The sequence below is a fragment of the Plecotus auritus genome (assembly GCF_963455305.1).
Source record: "Plecotus auritus genome assembly, chromosome: 6".
NCBI classification, from domain to species: Eukaryota; Metazoa; Chordata; class Mammalia; order Chiroptera; family Vespertilionidae; genus Plecotus; species Plecotus auritus.
Window position 1 is genome coordinate 95044289 of NC_137773.1, and position 17636 is coordinate 95061924.

Consider the following 17636-nt stretch of genomic DNA (forward strand, 5'->3'; position numbering starts at 1 on the left):
ACAAAACACAGAACAAAAACAAGGGAGGGTGTGGGATGAGATATAGAAGCAACCCCAAAGAACCAAAATGTAAGTCATACTTGAACCAGCACAGTGTTTATGAGGAAGAGCATGAAGGGTGGGGCAGGGGCGCAGGAGGGGTGGTGGTGGTGGGGCTGGCTAGATGCCAGAACTGCACCTCTCTGAGAGGTTTGGGAGATCCCAAACACAATACACCGTTAAAGGGGGGATGTGGATTAATAAACAGTGCTAGCAATGTTTCAATCAGTTTGTGTCTCTGCATACATATAAATGATATACTTTCATCCTAGGGGCTGCTCCTGGGTACCCCGCTTGCCTTGTGGCTACTGATGGGCACACAGACAAGGGTGGCCACCTGGTGGACTTTCTCTGGCAGGAATGTGTGGGTGTGCATCTGTGTGCATGTGAGGGAGGATCCTAGTTGGGAGGATGTACACTTATCTAAGAATATCTGGTTAACCCTGAGCTTAAATGAAAAGAGTTAAATAGAGGGAGACAGAGTGGGGTAAGTGGCCCAAGTCCCCTGGTGAATAGGGGACAAGGATGTAGGAAAATACTGTCTGGAATCTGGCCAGGTTCCCTCGAGCACACCACCTGCCTAGGAGGGAAGAATGGGTACCTGGGCTCCCTGTCACAGCTTCAGCTTGGGATGGCAGGGAAAGACCATGGGAAATGGGCTAGATGGCCCCTGGTGGGAGTTATATAGACATGATTCGGGGTCTGGAGACTCCTGGGCCTAGCCTAGATAACAGGTGGTTCACAAAGAAATGTCAGGGAGACACCAGCATTAAAAAAGAGAGATGTGTTTATTCCATGATCAGTACAGACCAAATGCATATTCACTGTATGAAAGTCAAACCAGTCACTGACTCCAGAGTATGGCCAACACTGAGGCACCAGTGTTGTGGTGTAGAGTGGGTTATCATGGCACGTGTAACCTCACCAAGGGCTCCAATTATAAAACTTAAAAAAAAAAAAAAAAGTGAGGGAGGTGCCCGCAGGTGGGCACCAAGTGGGTGCCAGGCCAGGAGCCTCTGCCTCAGTCTGTGGCCCTGGCACCCGCCTTGTCCCCTAGCCCGACCCTTCCTTTTCTGGTAAAAAACAACTCAAAACAGATTTGACATTAAAAACAAAGAAGCCAATGAATGGGTTTGGAAAAAGAAAACACAGCTTTCTGGTTTTGTTATTAACAATAGACTAATAAAGTTTGAAACTGAGTACAATGTAGGCAGTTTTTTTGTGTTTTGTGTTTTGTTTTGTTTTTGTGGGTTTTTGAGGTTTTTTACACCAGTTTGGTGGAGTCGCCAACAAACTTCAAACAAAGATATGCCAACTATGTTTCACTATACAGCCACAGTCACACACTACCCACAGCGCAGTGGCAGCTGCTGCCCAATGACGAGAGGATTACACCATTTCAGAGATAAGCAGTGCCATTGTTTGGAGGAGAAGAATTAAAAATAAAATAGAATCCAACAAAAAATATATATATAGAAAAAAAACCCAGAAACACAGGTGGGAAGGAACTGACTTTGGTTGGTGGCCTCACTCACCAGGCGAGGCTGGCCCACACGCGCGTGACAGTTACCTCGCTCTGGATTGCCATGGACACACACACCTCCACGGCACTATTCCCTTTTGCACAAGCAAACACTTACAGAGAGCGGCTCTTGATTAAAGGCTTGTGGGGGGAGGGCAGGGGTGGGATCTGTTCAAGGCAAAGTCAGTGCCAGCAAGGGGGTGGACCGGTGCCCTCTTTTGCCTCCAGCTCACTTGGGCCTGTCCTGCTGCCCTGGGGGCAGGCATCTGAGGCTGGGGTGTGGGGAAGGACTCCCGGCAGGCAGGACGTCATGAACGTCATGTTCTTGGGGACAGAAAACCAGTCACGGTGGCGGCAGCAACGATGTCCTCTGTATACTGTGTAGACATTTGGCGGAGAGTAGGGCCTCTGCCCGCACGCGGGGACGCGGACTTGGGTCTGGCCGACACTTGCTCATAGTGAGACGTGTTCTGAACTGATGTCCTGCGAGGGTGGCAGGACGTCCGGCTGGCTGTAAGGCAGACGGGCTCTACAGTCCTTAGCTGCCCATCAAGCCTGCCCTGGCATAGCATGCACAAGGGCCAGGCCCAGAGACAGGTTGTGGATGCTGCTACCGCCTCCGCTGCCACGCCTAACACTATGGAGAGTCAACTTTTTGCCAGAAAATCAAAGTCAGAAGTCACCTAGGTGCTCTCAGAAAAGATTTTCTTCAAATATTGACAATAGGTCACTCTGGAAATTCATGTCAATGGTAGCTGCCATCTGGAGGAAAGAGGAGGGAAGAGTCAGAGAGTGAGAGGACCCCCCACCCCTCCAGCATCGGTAGCTCCCTTAGGGCCCATTCCCTGGAACCTCATGGCTCCGAGGCCAGCTGGTGTGGACAAGCAGGTTCCCTGCTCCAAGCATACACCTGAGGGTCTCCCTGCCTGCCCCACTTCTCAGAGTGATGCTCCTGCCCCTCTCTGAGTTCAGGTCCCCTTTCCCAACTCCTCCAGGGTTGTACTCCTGCCCTGGGGTTCCCCAGCAGGGCCCCTGACTCACCGCTTCCCGGCGCCTTCGCTCCTGCTCCCGCTTTCGGGCCAGTTCCCGCTGCTGGTCCAGCATGGATTGGGGCTGGGAGCTCTGGGCCTGGGGGGCGGCGGCAGCTGCAGCCACTGCAGCCGCTTGTTGTTGCTGCTGCTGCTGCTGTTGCTCCTGCCTCTGCTGCTGCTGCTCCTGGCGCCGGCGTGCCTCCTCATGGGCTCGCCGGGCCTGCTCCAGTGCGTCCTCATCCTCACGGCTCCTGAGCAGAGCAGGGCTCCAGGTCAGCCTGGGGCCTGGGGCGCCCCAGGAGCCCCCGCCCGCGGAGCCCGCGCCCACCTCATGCGCTCCTGCCGTAGTCGCTCCTTCTCCTTCTCTGCATGTTCAGCCTGCGCCTTCAGGGCCTTTTCCCGTTCCTCTTTCTCACGGGCAGCGCGTCGGAACTGCTCAAAGCTGTCACTCGATGACTTAGCTGTGGAGGACGGGGTGGTGGGGTGCTTCTGCACCAGGCTAGCCCAGGAGCCCATGTTCTTGATTTTAAGGTCCTGTGAGGCAGAGAGACCACCGGGTGGGTGAGGGGGCCCTGCTGCCATATGGAGGCCTCCTTGGGGTAAGGGGAGTGAGGTGCACTTGTGGGCTCATGGACCCTACCTTTTTAGGGGCAACTGGTGTTTTCGGCTCCTGTTTCTGTTTGTCCTTGTCAGGAGCCCCTGACGGGGGTGCATTCTGTTCAGGGGGCCGGATCACAGGCCTTCCAACATCCACGGGCTTCATCTCAGGCCCTGAAACACAAATAGCCTGTGGGCCTGGATCCCCCACGGGGCAGGCATGGCAACTGGCCGGCCAGTAAGAAGCTCACATTTAGCACTGGCAGAGAGTGGACGGGACACTCACGCTGGGGCAGGTGGACGGGAGCCTTGATGTTCTCTGGGTGCTTGGGGGGCTCCGGCCGCAGCGAGGGGCTGAAGGGCTCGCTGCGGATGATGGGTGAGTGGATCTTCTCTTCCTTCACCACCACCAGGGGCTGGGGCTGGGACTGGACCACAGAGGCTGCACGCAGCTCCTGGGACGGCACAGGCATGGCGACCGGTGAGGCAGGCAGGCGGCCTTGGCCCTGGCCCGTGCCTGGCCCTGGGGGCCGAGGCCCAGCCCTGCTCTTTACCTGCTTCTTCGGCTGGACGCTTTGCTGGGGTGGTGATTGGTGGGTCAGGCTCTGGAACTGTTGCATCTGGGGGGAATGTATCATAAGCGGGGAGGGGGCTTCACGGAGGTGACCTAGGAAAGGGGACAAGGAGCATGTCAGCTGGACTGGTGTGGAGGCTGCTAGTCCTGGGCCCAGTCTGGTCCCCCAATCCAATTAGAGCCCCACCAGGGAGCCCCGCCACATGGGGCCTATGGGCCTGCTCAGTCAGGCCCCAAGCTCAGTGTGGAGCAGGGCTTTGTGGAGCCATGCACTTAGTCCTAGTATCTAAAACCTGTATCAGAATCATCAGGAAGGTATGAGAAGTGTATAACCTGATACATTTGGTCCCAGGTGGGGACTGGGTCTGAGTACTTTTTAAAAGCTTTCCAGCCTAGCCAGTGTGGCTCAGTGGTTGAACGTCGACCTATGAACCATGAGGTCACAGTTCAATTCCTGGTCAGGGCACATGCCCAGGTTGCGGGCTCAATCCCCAGTGTGGGGCGTGCCAGAAGCGGCCAATCAATGATTCTCTCATCACTGATGTTCCTATCTCTCTCCTTCTCCCTTCCTTTCTGAAATCAATAAAAATATATTTTTAAAAAAGTAAAAAAGCTCTCCAGATAGTTCTATGGCAATGCCTGGGTTAAATGCAAGGCACATCAATAACCACACAGAATAGGCAGCCTGGGTCCTGGCTGTTCCCGTGTGGCCTGGCCTGCCTGCCTAGACAGCTGCTTCAGGCCTAGGATAGCCTGGAATTGGCCTGCACCACAGCAGAGTTAGGGAACAGGTCCTGTGCTTGTGGTTCCTGTAGGAAGTGGGCCAGTCCACCGATCTTTATCCCAACAATGGGTGTAGGGACCTAGGCAGCCACAGGGTACAAACACCCTATATAGGGCAGGAGCCTAGAAAAGGCCCACTACTGGTCCCTGGGAAAGGTGTGGCTAGGCACTGAAGCCTGACATCTTAGCCTCATTGGTGAGGTAACAGCCCTAGATCACAGTGGGTCAGCCCCTCAGGACTGGGCAGCGGAGGAGACACCAAGTCCTGCCCTAAACTTTTCCATCCACCCTAGCAAGGGTACACCCTCCTGTCTGAATCCTACAGGTCTTGGCACCCTGGGACACGCCACAGTATCCACAAAAGAAAGACACCGCTCCGCAGTGCCTGTGTTCCTGGTCCTTCCTCACATTGAAACACCTAACCCAGGCTCTGTGTACTAGCCCTGACATTGACCTGCCTCTGTCTGCCAGCACAGACACCCTTGGTGCCCAGAGGTGCCCATTTTAGTGGGCCTGGAGTTGACCCACAACTGATTCCCCTACACTCTCTCTCGAGTCAGAAAAGCTGTTATGGATATGACATGATGGCAAGGACCAGCCTTGTGCCTGTGCCTTGGCCCCCAGCACCAGGTGGCTGGTTCTGCCAGCCAGCCACAGTCACACGATTGTGACAGCCTCCTGCCTGGGGAGGCTCCCTTTAGAACACCTACAGAGGTGACTAGGGCAGGCTCTTAGGCCTATGATCTGTAGGAATCGCCTGCCGGCTGGTGGCTTCCTCTACCAACACTTAGAGGGGAGGCCCAGTGGCGATGCCCGAGAGCTGGCTCAGCACCCAAGGATGCCTGCTGAGTTCCTTAGGATTCCAATGCATTGGCCTTAGACCCAATGGGTTCCAATCCACATCACTCCCTGGCCATGGGAGCTGAAGGTGAGATAGACCCAGATGACCAGAGGGGACCTGTCTCCCCGCCCACTGCTGGCTCTTCTAAAGGTCTCATCACCTATCACCACTCACTACTGGAAGCCTGGCCTTGTTCACAGATGGGAAGAGGCACAGCTGCATGGCTGCCAGGACCAGCACCCATCTTTCCCAGGAAGGACAGACAGCTGTTCTTGGTCCAGGTCTGCAGCAATCCACTTGGTACCTGGCAGCTTTTGCTGGGTTTAGCAGCAATTACAACATAAAGTTATGGCCTGTTCAATTTGTGAGCAGCAATGCTGCACTCCCACAGGGACCTCAACTCTGATCCTTGTATGTCAGTATACCATGAGGCATCGATGCCACATTGCCACACCAGGGTTGGCCAGAATGTTTTGTTTACAGACATTTAGATAACAAATGCCCAAGAAAGGCAGGAAGGCATGACCTGACCAATGCTGTGTCGGAAAATAGGGCAGCCTGGACCAAGCAGCAGGAGATAGGAATGGTTTCAGGGGAAGGTGGGAGGCATACTACCTTTGATCTTCCGCCCAATTCTCCCCAACATGGTCCTGGCTCCACCAGATGGGCCTCGTGACACCAAGAGCAGAGCACCCATTCTTACAGATTCTCAAACAGCTCCCACTGCCCACACCTGCCCCTGGGTTTGCCTGGAACTCACCCCCTCCCCATCTGTTAAACTAACTGCTGCTCATCCTCTGGCCACCTTCTCCTGGAAGCCTGCTCTAACCACAGATTGGAGTGCCTCCCCAGGTTCTAGGCTTCCCACGTAGCAGGAATCACGATACACTGTAACATTCTTGACTGAATTCCAAGAGGAGGGCCAGTGGGGGCCATATTCTCAGCTTGCAAGCAAGACATACCTGATAGAGACACTACAAGAAGCACCCACACCATGTCAGCCACCCCTCTCCAACCTCAGCCTGAAGCATGAGCTGACCTGCCTGGCTGCTCAAGGACAAAACCCTGGACCCAGTTCCAGCCTCCCTGGGTTAAGGTTAAGATTAGGAACCAGAGGCCACTTACTGGTTGAGTAGGGGTCCGACTTGTGGTGCCGGGGTGAAGGGTGATGCTGGATGACTTGCTGAGGCTTGGCGGGCTGCGGTGGGGGTGGCTGCTGGCCCTGGGGCGGGTGGGGGGGCTGTGGGCCTGGGGGTGGCGGGGGCTGCTGGATGTGGGTGGGGAACTGCATGGGTTGCATATGCACAGGTCGGGGGGGTGGCTGATGCTGTGGCTGTGGCTGTGGCTGTGGCTGCGAGGGTGGAGGAGGTGGCGGAGGCTGCTGTAACTGTTGCTGCACGGAGGGATGAGGCGGGGGTGGCAGGGGTGGCGGGGGCTGGGACTGCACCTTCACGGAAGGGAGTAGAGGTGTGGGGGGCTGCACTTTCTGCAGCTGCTGCAGGTAGAGCTGCATCTGCATGGAGGTGAGGGGTGGGGTGGGTGGCTCCTCTTCCTCCTGCAGCAGCACTTGAGGTGGCTGGGCCATGGGGGGCTGTGGGAGCAGGGGCGGTTGGGCCAGAGCAGGTGACACAGCAGGGGGCCGGGCAGGCTTGGGGGGCAGGGCGGCAGCTCGGTTGCTGGGCCTCGATGGCTGCTGGGGCAGCGCGTTGTGCAAAGCTAGAAGGACACAATAGTGTGGCAGTGAGGCTCCCGTGGTCCTCAGCCTGGCCTTTCTACTCCAACCTGACCTTCTACCCATCTCTGACAAGCACTCTCCCCCCACCCTCCTCAGGTTCTCACCATCTCCAGAATAAAGGCAGCTGCCAGGAAGGTCTACGGGATTGGGCCCTCACCAGTATTGTCCTGTCCGGTGGCCTGTGCCTCTCACCTCCCTCCCTTCCTCCACCTAGTCCCTGTCTTTAAGTCTCAAAGCAGGCATGTCCTAAATGCCCCCATCTGACATGCCTATGTGGGATGTGTGTGTGTCCCCACATTTGTAACTGGGAGTTACAGAAGGGTCACGTATTTTTTCACCCGACAATGCCTGACCCAGCAAAACTGACTCAGTATCTTCTGTATCAAAGCACTGTCTGCAAAGGCTATCCTGGGGTGTCTTGTATAATTTCCACAATGGCCCTGAGAAGCTGCTGACAACCCCTTAGAGACAATTGAAGCTGAGATGGGTTCTGAAGTTTGCCCCGAGTGCCCACTGGCAGAATGGTGAGACCAGGGTGGGAAAAGGCCTCCCTGAACCTGGGCAGCCATGGCCACAGCTCACCTGGAGGAGAGACCACTGAGTGCTGGTTGAGATGAGGCGGAGTGCTGTGCTCGGGTGGCTGGGGGAGGTGAGGGGGCAGCTCGGGCTGCGGCAGGTGCAGGATGGGTTGGGTGAAGTGGCCGATGGGGTCGAAGACGCTGCCTGGGAGCTGGGGCTCCAGGACGGGCACCTGGGCGGCGATGAAGGGCGGGGGCGAGGACTTCATCGTGGGAGCAGTCTGCTGTGGCATGGAGGGTGGGGGTGGTGGGGGTGGCTGTTGCTGCTGCGAAGGTGGGGGTGGCGGGGGCTGCTGGGGAGGTGGCGGGGGCTGCTGGGGCCCAGGGCCTGGGGCCTGCTGCAGCTGCTGGTGATGGTGGTGATGGTGCTGCAGACAGACAGACAGAGGCTGATGTCAGGCAGGCAGAAACCTCCGGACCAGCCCCAGGGTCCCCCCGGGGCCCAGAGAGGCAGGTGACCACCACTCCCCTAAAGGAAGACACCTCTATGATCACGTACCTTCTTCTGCTCCCTCCCAGGGTGCCCCTTCTTTTTTGACTTCGGAGCCATCTCTGTGAAGGAAAAGAGAAGGTAGTGAGGTCTAGGGGAGAAGACTAAGCTGCCTTGGATGCAGAACCAGGAGAAAACAGGGTGAGTTCAGGAGAAGGACCAGTGACGGTGAGACAGGGTGGCTGGATTGTCTGGTATGAGAGTCTGTTATGGGAAAAAGACAATGTGGGAGTGTCACCTACCCATTTGCCTGCCACTTTTCTTAGCTGGGACCATGCCTGAAAGGCCTCCCTGCCCAACTCCTGACCCCTAGCTGCATTAAAGAATAACACCCGGGAACTGGGGTTGAGCTATGTAGACCTCTTGCCCAACATCTCCCCCTACTTTCTGGTGACAGGTCACTAAGGCAATCTGAGTGTCTGCACCCTAACCCACTGTCTTGGAATAACTATGGTGTTGGAAATGATCATAACCATTTGATAGATGAGCAAAGTGAGGCTCAGAAGTCAAGGGACTTGCCCTGGATCACACAAGTGTAAAGGAGCCACACAGCTGCCTCCAATGACTGAGGTGTACTCCTTCCCATCCCCCCAGAAGGAGGCAAATAGATTAAGTTAGGGTGAGAGATGTGGTGCAGGCTTGGACAAAGTCTGGCCACAGAGCCATGGGACAGGTGAGAATGCTGACACGTGGAAGGCCACAGTGTGAGTACTTTGGGCGGGATGCGGGGCGGGGGGGGGAGGGGAGGGGAGAAGGCAGGCCAGCCAGCAAACCTCCCAGGAACCACCAGGAGCAAACAGGGAGATGCTCAATGCCATGGCCAGCTTCTCCTTCCTCTCGGGAGAGTGGCCTCAGAAAAGCTGTGTTGGTACGCAGTGGACCTGCTGCAGGGAGAAGGCAGTATGTGCCCTGGTTCCTCAGAGGCCAACAGCTTGTTGCCACCACTGTGTGGATACATTTGTGAGGAGTGCGCTAAGAGCCAGCATGCCCCCCCTTACCCACTCTAAAGAACTAGCCAGCTGAATGCCCCTCGCCAAACTCCACTGGTATGCAAACCCCAGAGAGAGAGAGGGAGAGAAGCCAGGCCGGTGCTCATGGGCTGGGAAATGATGAAGTTGCTAACTACCAGGTGGGAAGTTGGAACCCACAGCACCTTTTGGACTCACGTCTCTTTTGCCTGGCATCCCCTGGCTCCTTGCCAGGATGCTGGCTCTTGCTGCTAGGGTCAGAAGACATAGGCTTTGCCCAAAGCAGGGCTACCTCTTCTCATAGCTGCTTCACGGAGGGCCATGCTAAGGTTCTGTGAAGTGCATAGCCTCAGGGTGCCATGTGCCACCCAAAGGGATAAGGGATCTGATGCCTTGCAAGAGTTCACCACTCCATGCGAGAGACAAGACAGTGACACAGACCTCAGCAGCTAGACACACATCCTCATACAAATGGCAGCAATTGGGACACCTGGGACATGAGAATTGTAGGCCCTGCCCCAAACTGGGACACTAAAAATTTCAGGAGACAGGGCTCAGGATTCTGGGTCACAACAGGACACTTGGGGAAAGGGATACTATTGTGGGTGAGACGTACAAAAGGACAGTTTAGGTGATTTGCAGGATCAAGGCCATAGGTTCTGGCAGCTACATGATGGGGAATGGGGGAAGCATTGTACTGAAGATGCTAGGGCCCAGAACCAAAGGGACCCTGCACGTGCTGGGGGAAAGCTCAGTGCTGAGTGGCCACCAAAGTGGAAGAGGCTTGGGTGTTCCTCCTAGACATGATCTTCTCCCAGCATCAATTCCATGAACAGAAACTGCATGTCGAGGGAGGCTGGGGACAGTTGTTCATACACTGGGCATGCTTTTGGGGAGCCTGGTGTGTGTGTGTAACTGGGGGAAGAGGGCCAGTGGGTAAATCCTGACCAGAAGACACTGTGTCATGGGAAGACGGTTGAGGTGGCCTGTCATCTTGTGCACTTGGGGAAGCATTTTTGCCACCATACATGAGGGATGGTGGCTCTGAGTCCTATCTCCCCGTAGGCTCTGAGCGGGGAGAGGCCCATACGAGAACTCATGGGGACAAAGTGCAATGGGACCCTGGGGGTTCCAGGGAACAAGTCTTGGCTGCCTTGGAAAGGTCACTGGGAGTACTCCAGGGCTCCTCCATGGCAGTGCTGGGTAGGATAGCCTTAGAGTGGAAGAGAGGCTGGAGGCACAAAGCATACCCTCAGGACCAGAGGACTAAAAGAACCAGCAGTGGGGACCAAGGGTGCTGGAGCCTGTTCGGGAGAGTGCATCTGGCTCATGTGGCCCGAGCCTCATGTTGGAGTGACTGGTAGGAAGACAAAACAGAGGTGCACGGCTTCACGACACACCAGCCCCAAGACACCCCCACACAAAACTCTCTAGAAAGGGTTACATGAAGATGGCCTCAAGTACTGTGTGATCTTTATTCCATGAAAATCTTGAACTGAACACAAATGTCATCTTTACATAGGATGATAATTGTACAAAGAATTAAAACGTTTTTGTAAAATCTGATTAAAACACTGATTCTTCCTCCCACACCCCCCAAATCAAGGGAAGGAGACAGGATGGAGAGTAAGGGCAGGGAAAAGGTAAGGAACCCTAAACTGAACTAAATAGCGTCTTGGCACCAGTGGGCTCCCATCCCTCAGCAAGTCCTCAGGACCCGAAGCCAGCTGGTGAGTTGAGGCCTGGCTGGCACATCCCACTGCCTGAGCACAGGGTCTTCAGTAAGGAGTGGGCTCTGCTCTGTGCCTGGGGCACTGGGCACAGGTGAGAGTTCGAGTTTAAAGATCATGTTCTCTGCCAGATGAAAACCCACAGGCGAGAAGGACAGGATCCCTGAACAGAGAGGGTGCAAGGACCCTGTAATCTGCGACTACAGCCCATGTACAAGTGTGTGGGAAGGGGTGGGGTGGCACACAGGCTGACATTGTGGGAATCCAGGCTTCCATTTGTTCTAAGAATCTTCCCAGAAAGACAGTGCCAGCCACTTCCCAACTGTCCTTTGGGAATCTCTGGGCATAAAGACCCCTGGCCTCAGCTAGGCCAAGCTGTACTGGGAACACATTAGGCACAGGCCAAAGGGCAACTCAAAATAGTGTTTGGCAAAGAGTGCTTGACTGAAAGTTGACTGGCCAGAGGACCAGAGAGCAGCCTGGACCTCCCAGCATCACAGCAAGACCCTAGAGGCTGGGTGTGGGGGTGGGAGGCTAGAGCTAGAACCCAAGGCCAAGGCCAATCTGAGGCAGCGAGAGCTGCTTGGACCTGCGGATGGTGAAATGCACCCCTTCAAGCCAGCTCCAGTTCCAGAAGGCTGGCTCCAAGATGCCAGCAGATGGCAAGGTCTTGAAGTATGCACAAACTATACTAAAAAAAAAAAAAAAAAATTAAAAAAGCTCCCTTTAAGGCTGATGCTGTTCCTTAGGGAACTTTTCACACCAGGCAATTTTCTGCTAAGATGCTGGATTCATGACCAAAAAAGGGCCAATATTTATTTTTAGAGCAAAAAAGCCTATTCAGTGCCTCTCAGAGGGCTTATATGATGCGGCCACCCTGGCCTGCCAAACTCCCAGCAGATGCCATTATTCCAGGGAACTAAAAAATAGGAGGGTGCTCGCACTGGCCATGTCCCTCAGAGATGTGCAGGGAGCTGGCTTTAAGGGCTTTGATGCCCTTACCACTGACCAGTTCAGTGCCCTGGATTTTGAGAGCCCTTTCTCACCTACTAGCCCAGACCCTGATACTACTGGGGGCAGACATGATGGGCTCCAGGGGCCAGGTCACAGCCGCCTCCCCAAATGCCCTCACCAGTGGCCAGCCCCACTGCAGCTTGCTCCTCTTCACCTGGAAAGGACAAAAGGCAGCCCAGGAGGTCCTTTCCCTATGCAACTTTAGAAGAGGCTAAAGAAATTGGAAAAATGCCCAATAGGCAACCACGGGAACAACAAAAATGGAAGGACTCCAGGGACTGTGAGTCAGCTGTGGCTGGTGATAGCCTTCGGCTGATGGAGCTGCATGGGCCATTAAAAAGAAGGTGTGCTGAGGGACAGCCCCCATTCCTCACTTGGGAAAGCTCTAGGTGTTAGTGTGTTCTTTCTTCCATAAGGTGAATGAGATCTCCTCTGGGATTTACATGACACTGCCAGGTCCAGGAGGGAAGTGGTTAGGTTCCAGAGTCCCAGAAAGAGACAGAGGGATGAAGAGAGAGAAAACATACTTGTGATGGGGCCTTGCACATGGAGCAGCACCACACGCATGCGTGTGCAGCGAGATTGTCATCACTCTGGGAGATGCCACCCACCCAGAGGAGCCCAGACAACCAGGGAGGCTGGGCGGGACAGCCGGGCAGTCTGTACACAGGAGGCCCGGGCGGCCAGCCAGGCAAGGCAGCCTTCCTGGAGGCGGGACTAGGCGTGTGCTGCTCTGATGGACATGACTAATGCACCCTGGGGACAGGCCCAGGGCTCTGAGGAATTCCATAACTTGATGGAGTCCTGTCCCTTTCACAGAAGAAAATGGACTTAAGCTAGAGCTTGCTGGGAAGGAATCTGGAACTGAAGACCGTTTTATTAAGAGTCCGTGTCCAATGATTAGGCAGGACCTACATAGAGGGAGAGAGAAACCAGTGTGAGAGAAATGGTGTGGAATGTACCGTTCCAAGTCACAAGAACAGAAGAACTGCAGACCGAGCCAGCCTCCTGTGCCCTGTTCGCTGACAGGGCACCAGAGAATGGCGCCAGAGACTAGAAGCCCTGCCTCAGCCTGGCCAGCTGAGAGCAGGGACAGACCCAACTTCCCATTACAAGGGCCATGGAAGTCTCCAAAACCACCCATGCCCGTTTATGCTTTTAGACAAAACTGCTTCCAGGATTGGGTCCCATGTATACCCTGAATGCACAATAGCATCTACTTTACCAGTCTTTTAACGTGAGAGGTCTCTTCCTATTCTACTTGCCTGTCCTACCAGCCTGGTATTCGATGCCATCAGGCCCCATTAACTCTGAGCTTATTCCCCTGGGCCTGCTTTGCTGTACCATGTCCATCTCAGGAAGGTGATTTGGCCCTACTCAGGACTTGGGTAGAGGGAAGAAAAGACAGGGGCTCTCGGGTGTATCATCTACAGCTAACATCTCATTTCTGCATTCCCACAAACCCCAAGAAACAAAAAAATAAACTATAAAAAGAGAAATCAGTTACAGACACTGTTAAAGGGGGGGGGGGGGGGGGGCGGGGTGTAGAATAAAATAAAATAATAGGCCAAGGAGGAAAGTCGTCCTTTCTTTTTCTGGGGCATGGAATTCAGCTCCCCTTGATCAGGCAGAAGCATAGGGTCATTCCCACCCACACAGCAGAGCATATGCCTCTGCCAGAGTCCCGGATGCACGGACACTGACTGCATTCCCATGGCCTCGCAGTGCACGCATGGGAAAAACCCGCCCACTGGCTCAGCCTCTCACTCAGGGCACATTCCACAAGGCTAGCCCCGCCCCAGAATCCCGCCAGCTGCATGTGGGTGTGTGAGGGGTCACCTGGCAGTGTGGGCAGACTGGTTACAGCCCAGTCCTCCAGGTTTCTGCCTACTCCCCCATCCCCGCCAGGGGCCTCTCCACTTCCCCGAGAGCAAGCGGCACACCCTTGGAGCAGACAACAGCAGGTCCCAAGAACAGACTGGGACCAAGTTCCTCAGAGACTCTGTGGGTCGGAAGCTGAGGCTGGTTGTCTGGGAAGAATGCCCCATGGCCTCTGCCTGCACTTTCCAGCTCAAATCTTTCCAAAACATAAAGCATTCCTTTCCCCCTGGAGCTATTAAAAAACACCCACGTGCTTCAATCCTGGGAAAAGGAAAAGAGGAGACTAAAATAGCTGGAGTGTGCTCCAGCTGCAACTAGAAGACCAGGCCAAGCCCAAAAGAAATACTCCACAACTCTGAACCTAGGTCCCAGCCCTGGTAGTCGATGCCAAGGGTTGCTCCTAAGAGGAACACAAGTGGTGTGTCCACCCCCACCCAAAAAGAGCCAGACACCAGCAATATGATGGAGGGAAACAGGATAAAGAATCCTAGGACATCCCTGGCCCCATGAGCTCGGTCGACAGGATCCCAGCACTGGTGACAGGGAAGCCACAGCTCTGCCATAGCCACCTGGGACAGCAGTGGAAAGGGGGGACTGGGGCACCTTTAGCCTGCCCAGATAAGGTCTACAGATGCCTTAGGGGCAGTGGGATGCTGACACTTGTACTCACTCTGTCCTCAATACTGAACTCTCAAGCAGATACATACTTCAAGCTAGAGCTTGGCTCAGAAAATGTGGTGGAAGAGGCTAAAAGCACTGTGTGCTGCTGAGTGGGAGAACATGTGGCAGGACGGGACTGGACTGGGAAAGCTATGCCTGCCCTCCTCCCCTATTCTGTGAGCACACCGCCTCCTTGAACTGCAAAATGACCCCGAGGACCAGTCCCATGCCCTGATCTGTCCTCAGCATCCTTGTCTGTGAACAGCAGCCAGAGGAGGGGTCCCCGAGTTAGTGCCTCTGCTCAGTTTCTTTTGGTGACTCATGTCTCGGGGCTGTTATCGGCAGAACTCTTACTTAATACAAGTGACAAAATATAGGCCCTTTCAGGAATTTCAGCTCCAATACAAATGGAAACACAAGGAGGGAAAAACAATTTAAGCCCCCAAAGACCAAGTAAAATACCTCTAATATGCCTGCCCCGGCAGAACCACCTGTAACTGGTTGCAGAAACCGGGGCTGTCCGGCTCCATGGACCCATCATGAGCAGCTGCTGGAAGAGCTGCCTGGGAAGTGAGTGCAGTTTCCTGTGAGGGATGGGTGGCAATGGTTGTATTTAGTGGTGCAGGGTCCCAGGCTCCCACCTTGGGACCTGGAGCATCTGAGCCACAGGAACACAAACCCACAGGATGGGTCCTTCCTGAGAACAGAAGCCCCTACTGGCCCACAACAGAGCTCTCCAGTACAAACTTATGGGAAAGGAAAGCCAGGACCATGAAGGCAAAATGGAGACTCACAAACCCAAGGTGGGAAGGGTGCATGGGAAGAGGGATAAGCTGGAGTCAGGCTGGTTAACCAGAGCCCGAGTTCCTGCAGGCTGGCAGCTCGGAGACCGTAAATCTCATCCTCCTTCCCGCCAAGACAGCTGTTCCCAGGATTCTCAGATTACTTGTTGCACAATCTTTCCACTTTCTTTAAAGGAGGGGAAAATGTGAAAAAAAAAAAAAGAAAAAAAAGAAAAAAGAAAGAAAGAAAAACATGTTGACAACAGGAGAGAGCTATTGAAAATGCTGTCATGGCTGCCCCACAAAGACGGCAGCAGGACACTTGGGAGCCTTGGAGTGGTCCTGCTAAGCTTGGGGGGCCGGGGCAAAGGCCAGTCATAGCCCCCTAAGGTGCCACATCAGCCAAAGCAGTTCACACTCAGCCAAGCTGTGCTGGTTTAATGACGAGGCCCCATGCCAATTTTAGCCTTTAGTGTTTTTCTTTTGACCAATTGAATCCTTAGGAGAAAGGAGGAGAAACCCCTAAAAGGAGTAGCCTGCTAGGAACCCCAGAGTGAAGGCAAACCCCAGGTGTGACTGGCACCCAAAGTGAGAAGTCAGCTGCTACCAGGAATGCTAATTGGGCCCAGGAATACAGCCATTCACCCTGCAGAGGGCAGCAGCCTGGCCAGGCAGCCCTTCCTGGCCAGGCATGGGCTGTGGGCGCCCCCTGCTGGTAAATGGATAAAAATGGAATGGGGAATGTGGGAGAGGAGGTGATGGTTAGAAAAAAAAAGAATAAAGGATGGTGACAAAGGTGTCCTGCAAACTGTACACATTAGCCTCTGCATACAGTAATACCTCAATAAATACAGAATATGGCCTAATGAATTCCATCTCATTTGGGCCCAATGAAAATGAGGTAATTCAGCATTTGGAGCCTCAGGAAAGCCCTCAGCACCATCTTAATTTCCCTGCAGGTGAGTCCCCCACTCACTTGGAAAGTCTGGTGCCCTTACTGTAAACAGGGAAGGACAGTGACAAGGACCAGAGGCCCCTGGTCCCTAACTTCCCCTGACAGAAACAGGCTGAGCCCACACAAGGAACCTGTGCATGCAAAGCCTCATAGCAGCATCACTCTTCCCAGATGCTGTAAATGATCCTCAAAACTCCTTGGTAAAATAAGGTCACATTATTTATATGAACTGATTAAGTGGAGCTTATGGTTTATTTCCAGCTAGAATAAAATACCAGAGACAGGACAGGTCCACGAAAGAAAATGCTTTGTTGTCCAAACACATGTTCCTCACTGTGGACATGCACACTGCTGCTTGCCTGGTGGGACATGCTGAGGCCCCCAGGACCAGCTCTCAGGTAGTCTGTAGATTGTCTGCTCAGCAGTGGCCACCCCATGGAAACAGCTGGCTCCATCTCACAGCACAGGCTGGTTGCCAAGCTTCTTCCTTAGCCTCTCTGGGTAAGTCTGAGCTTCTGCTCCCCTGAGTATCATCAGGAAAGCACACAGCTGGAAGAAGGCCTCCCTCCCCACCATTGTGCAGCTCCAAGCATCTCCACCTGCCCCACACCTCCCACGCTGAAACTGTTGCTCAGGTTGGGCACAAGTGCAGACCCATGGAGCATAAAGAGAAGAACTGTTAGAGGCACAGGACTCCTATGTCCAAGTGTGCGCAGTTAGGAGCCACCAACATGGCAGTGAGCACACTCCAAGGAGGATAGCAGTGCCCTGAGTCTGGGGACAGCAGGGCTGACAGTAGGCTGCTCCACACCTGCCGAATGAAGCACCTTACCTGGGATGGCCACATTGTATGTGACTGTGATGCAGGAAGACTGTGGACCTGTGTAGGGTCACACTAGGATCAATGCCAACACCTGGGTCCCAACACCCAATATCCTCACCAGCTTTCCCCCACCCCAGTTCTGCAGTGTCAATACCTTCAGCCACTTGTGTCCTCCTAGCCCAGGCCATGAGGGAGAGAACAGGGTGCCAGGCTACCCAACACCCCAGTTAGAGTTAAAATAGTGGCCAGGCAATTCTTATGACCATCACATAGGACAAATGGTGCTGAACACAGGTAGGAGTGGGACAAGATGCTGAGTAGGACCCTAACCTGTTTCGGAGTCTTCACTGTCAGAGGAGCTGGACTCGCTGGTGCTCTCAGACTCAGAGGAAGAGAAGCCCTTCATCTTGGAGGAGCCAGCAATCACATCCACTTTCTCAGCTGCAGTAAAACAATAAGAACTGCATCAGGCAAGGCCCAACCCTGGGGCTGCTCTTAACACGAACTACTCCACTGCCTGGAGGAAGGGCCAGGGGGCAGTCTGTGCCCCATAAGCCAGAAGGCTCCTGACAGCATCCTAGTCCCCAACCAGCCCCATGTCCCCCAGTGATAAGATGCTAGCCTACTGCCTAC

At 54.4% G+C, this 17636-nt stretch overlaps 1 protein-coding gene across 7 annotated transcripts in view; it reads right to left on the minus strand.

Moving 5' to 3' along the window:
- Positions 1–808: 808 nt before the first annotated feature.
- BRD4 (bromodomain containing 4) overlaps positions 809–17636 on the minus strand; it is a gene marked incomplete at its 3' end in the record, with an annotated part of 90819 nt that continues 73991 nt past the window's right edge. For 5 of the 7 annotated variants that reach the window (XM_080675617.1, XM_080675616.1, XM_080675619.1 and 2 more), the window contains 9 exons: positions 17334–17444; positions 8200–8252; positions 7705–8068; positions 6513–7103; positions 3476–3856; positions 3233–3363; positions 2921–3126; positions 2603–2843; positions 809–2323 (listed from right to left, as the gene is read on the minus strand). In XM_080675617.1, the coding sequence (XP_080531743.1) occupies positions 2255–2323; positions 2603–2843; positions 2921–3126; positions 3233–3363; positions 3476–3856; positions 6513–7103; positions 7705–8068; positions 8200–8252; positions 17334–17444 (2147 nt within the window). Of the gene's footprint in view, positions 2324–2602; positions 2844–2920; positions 3127–3232; positions 3364–3475; positions 3857–6512; positions 7104–7704; positions 8069–8199; positions 8253–17328; positions 17445–17636 lie in introns of those variants that run through there. The other 2 variants (XM_080675618.1, XM_080675621.1) reach the window with 2 other exon arrangements.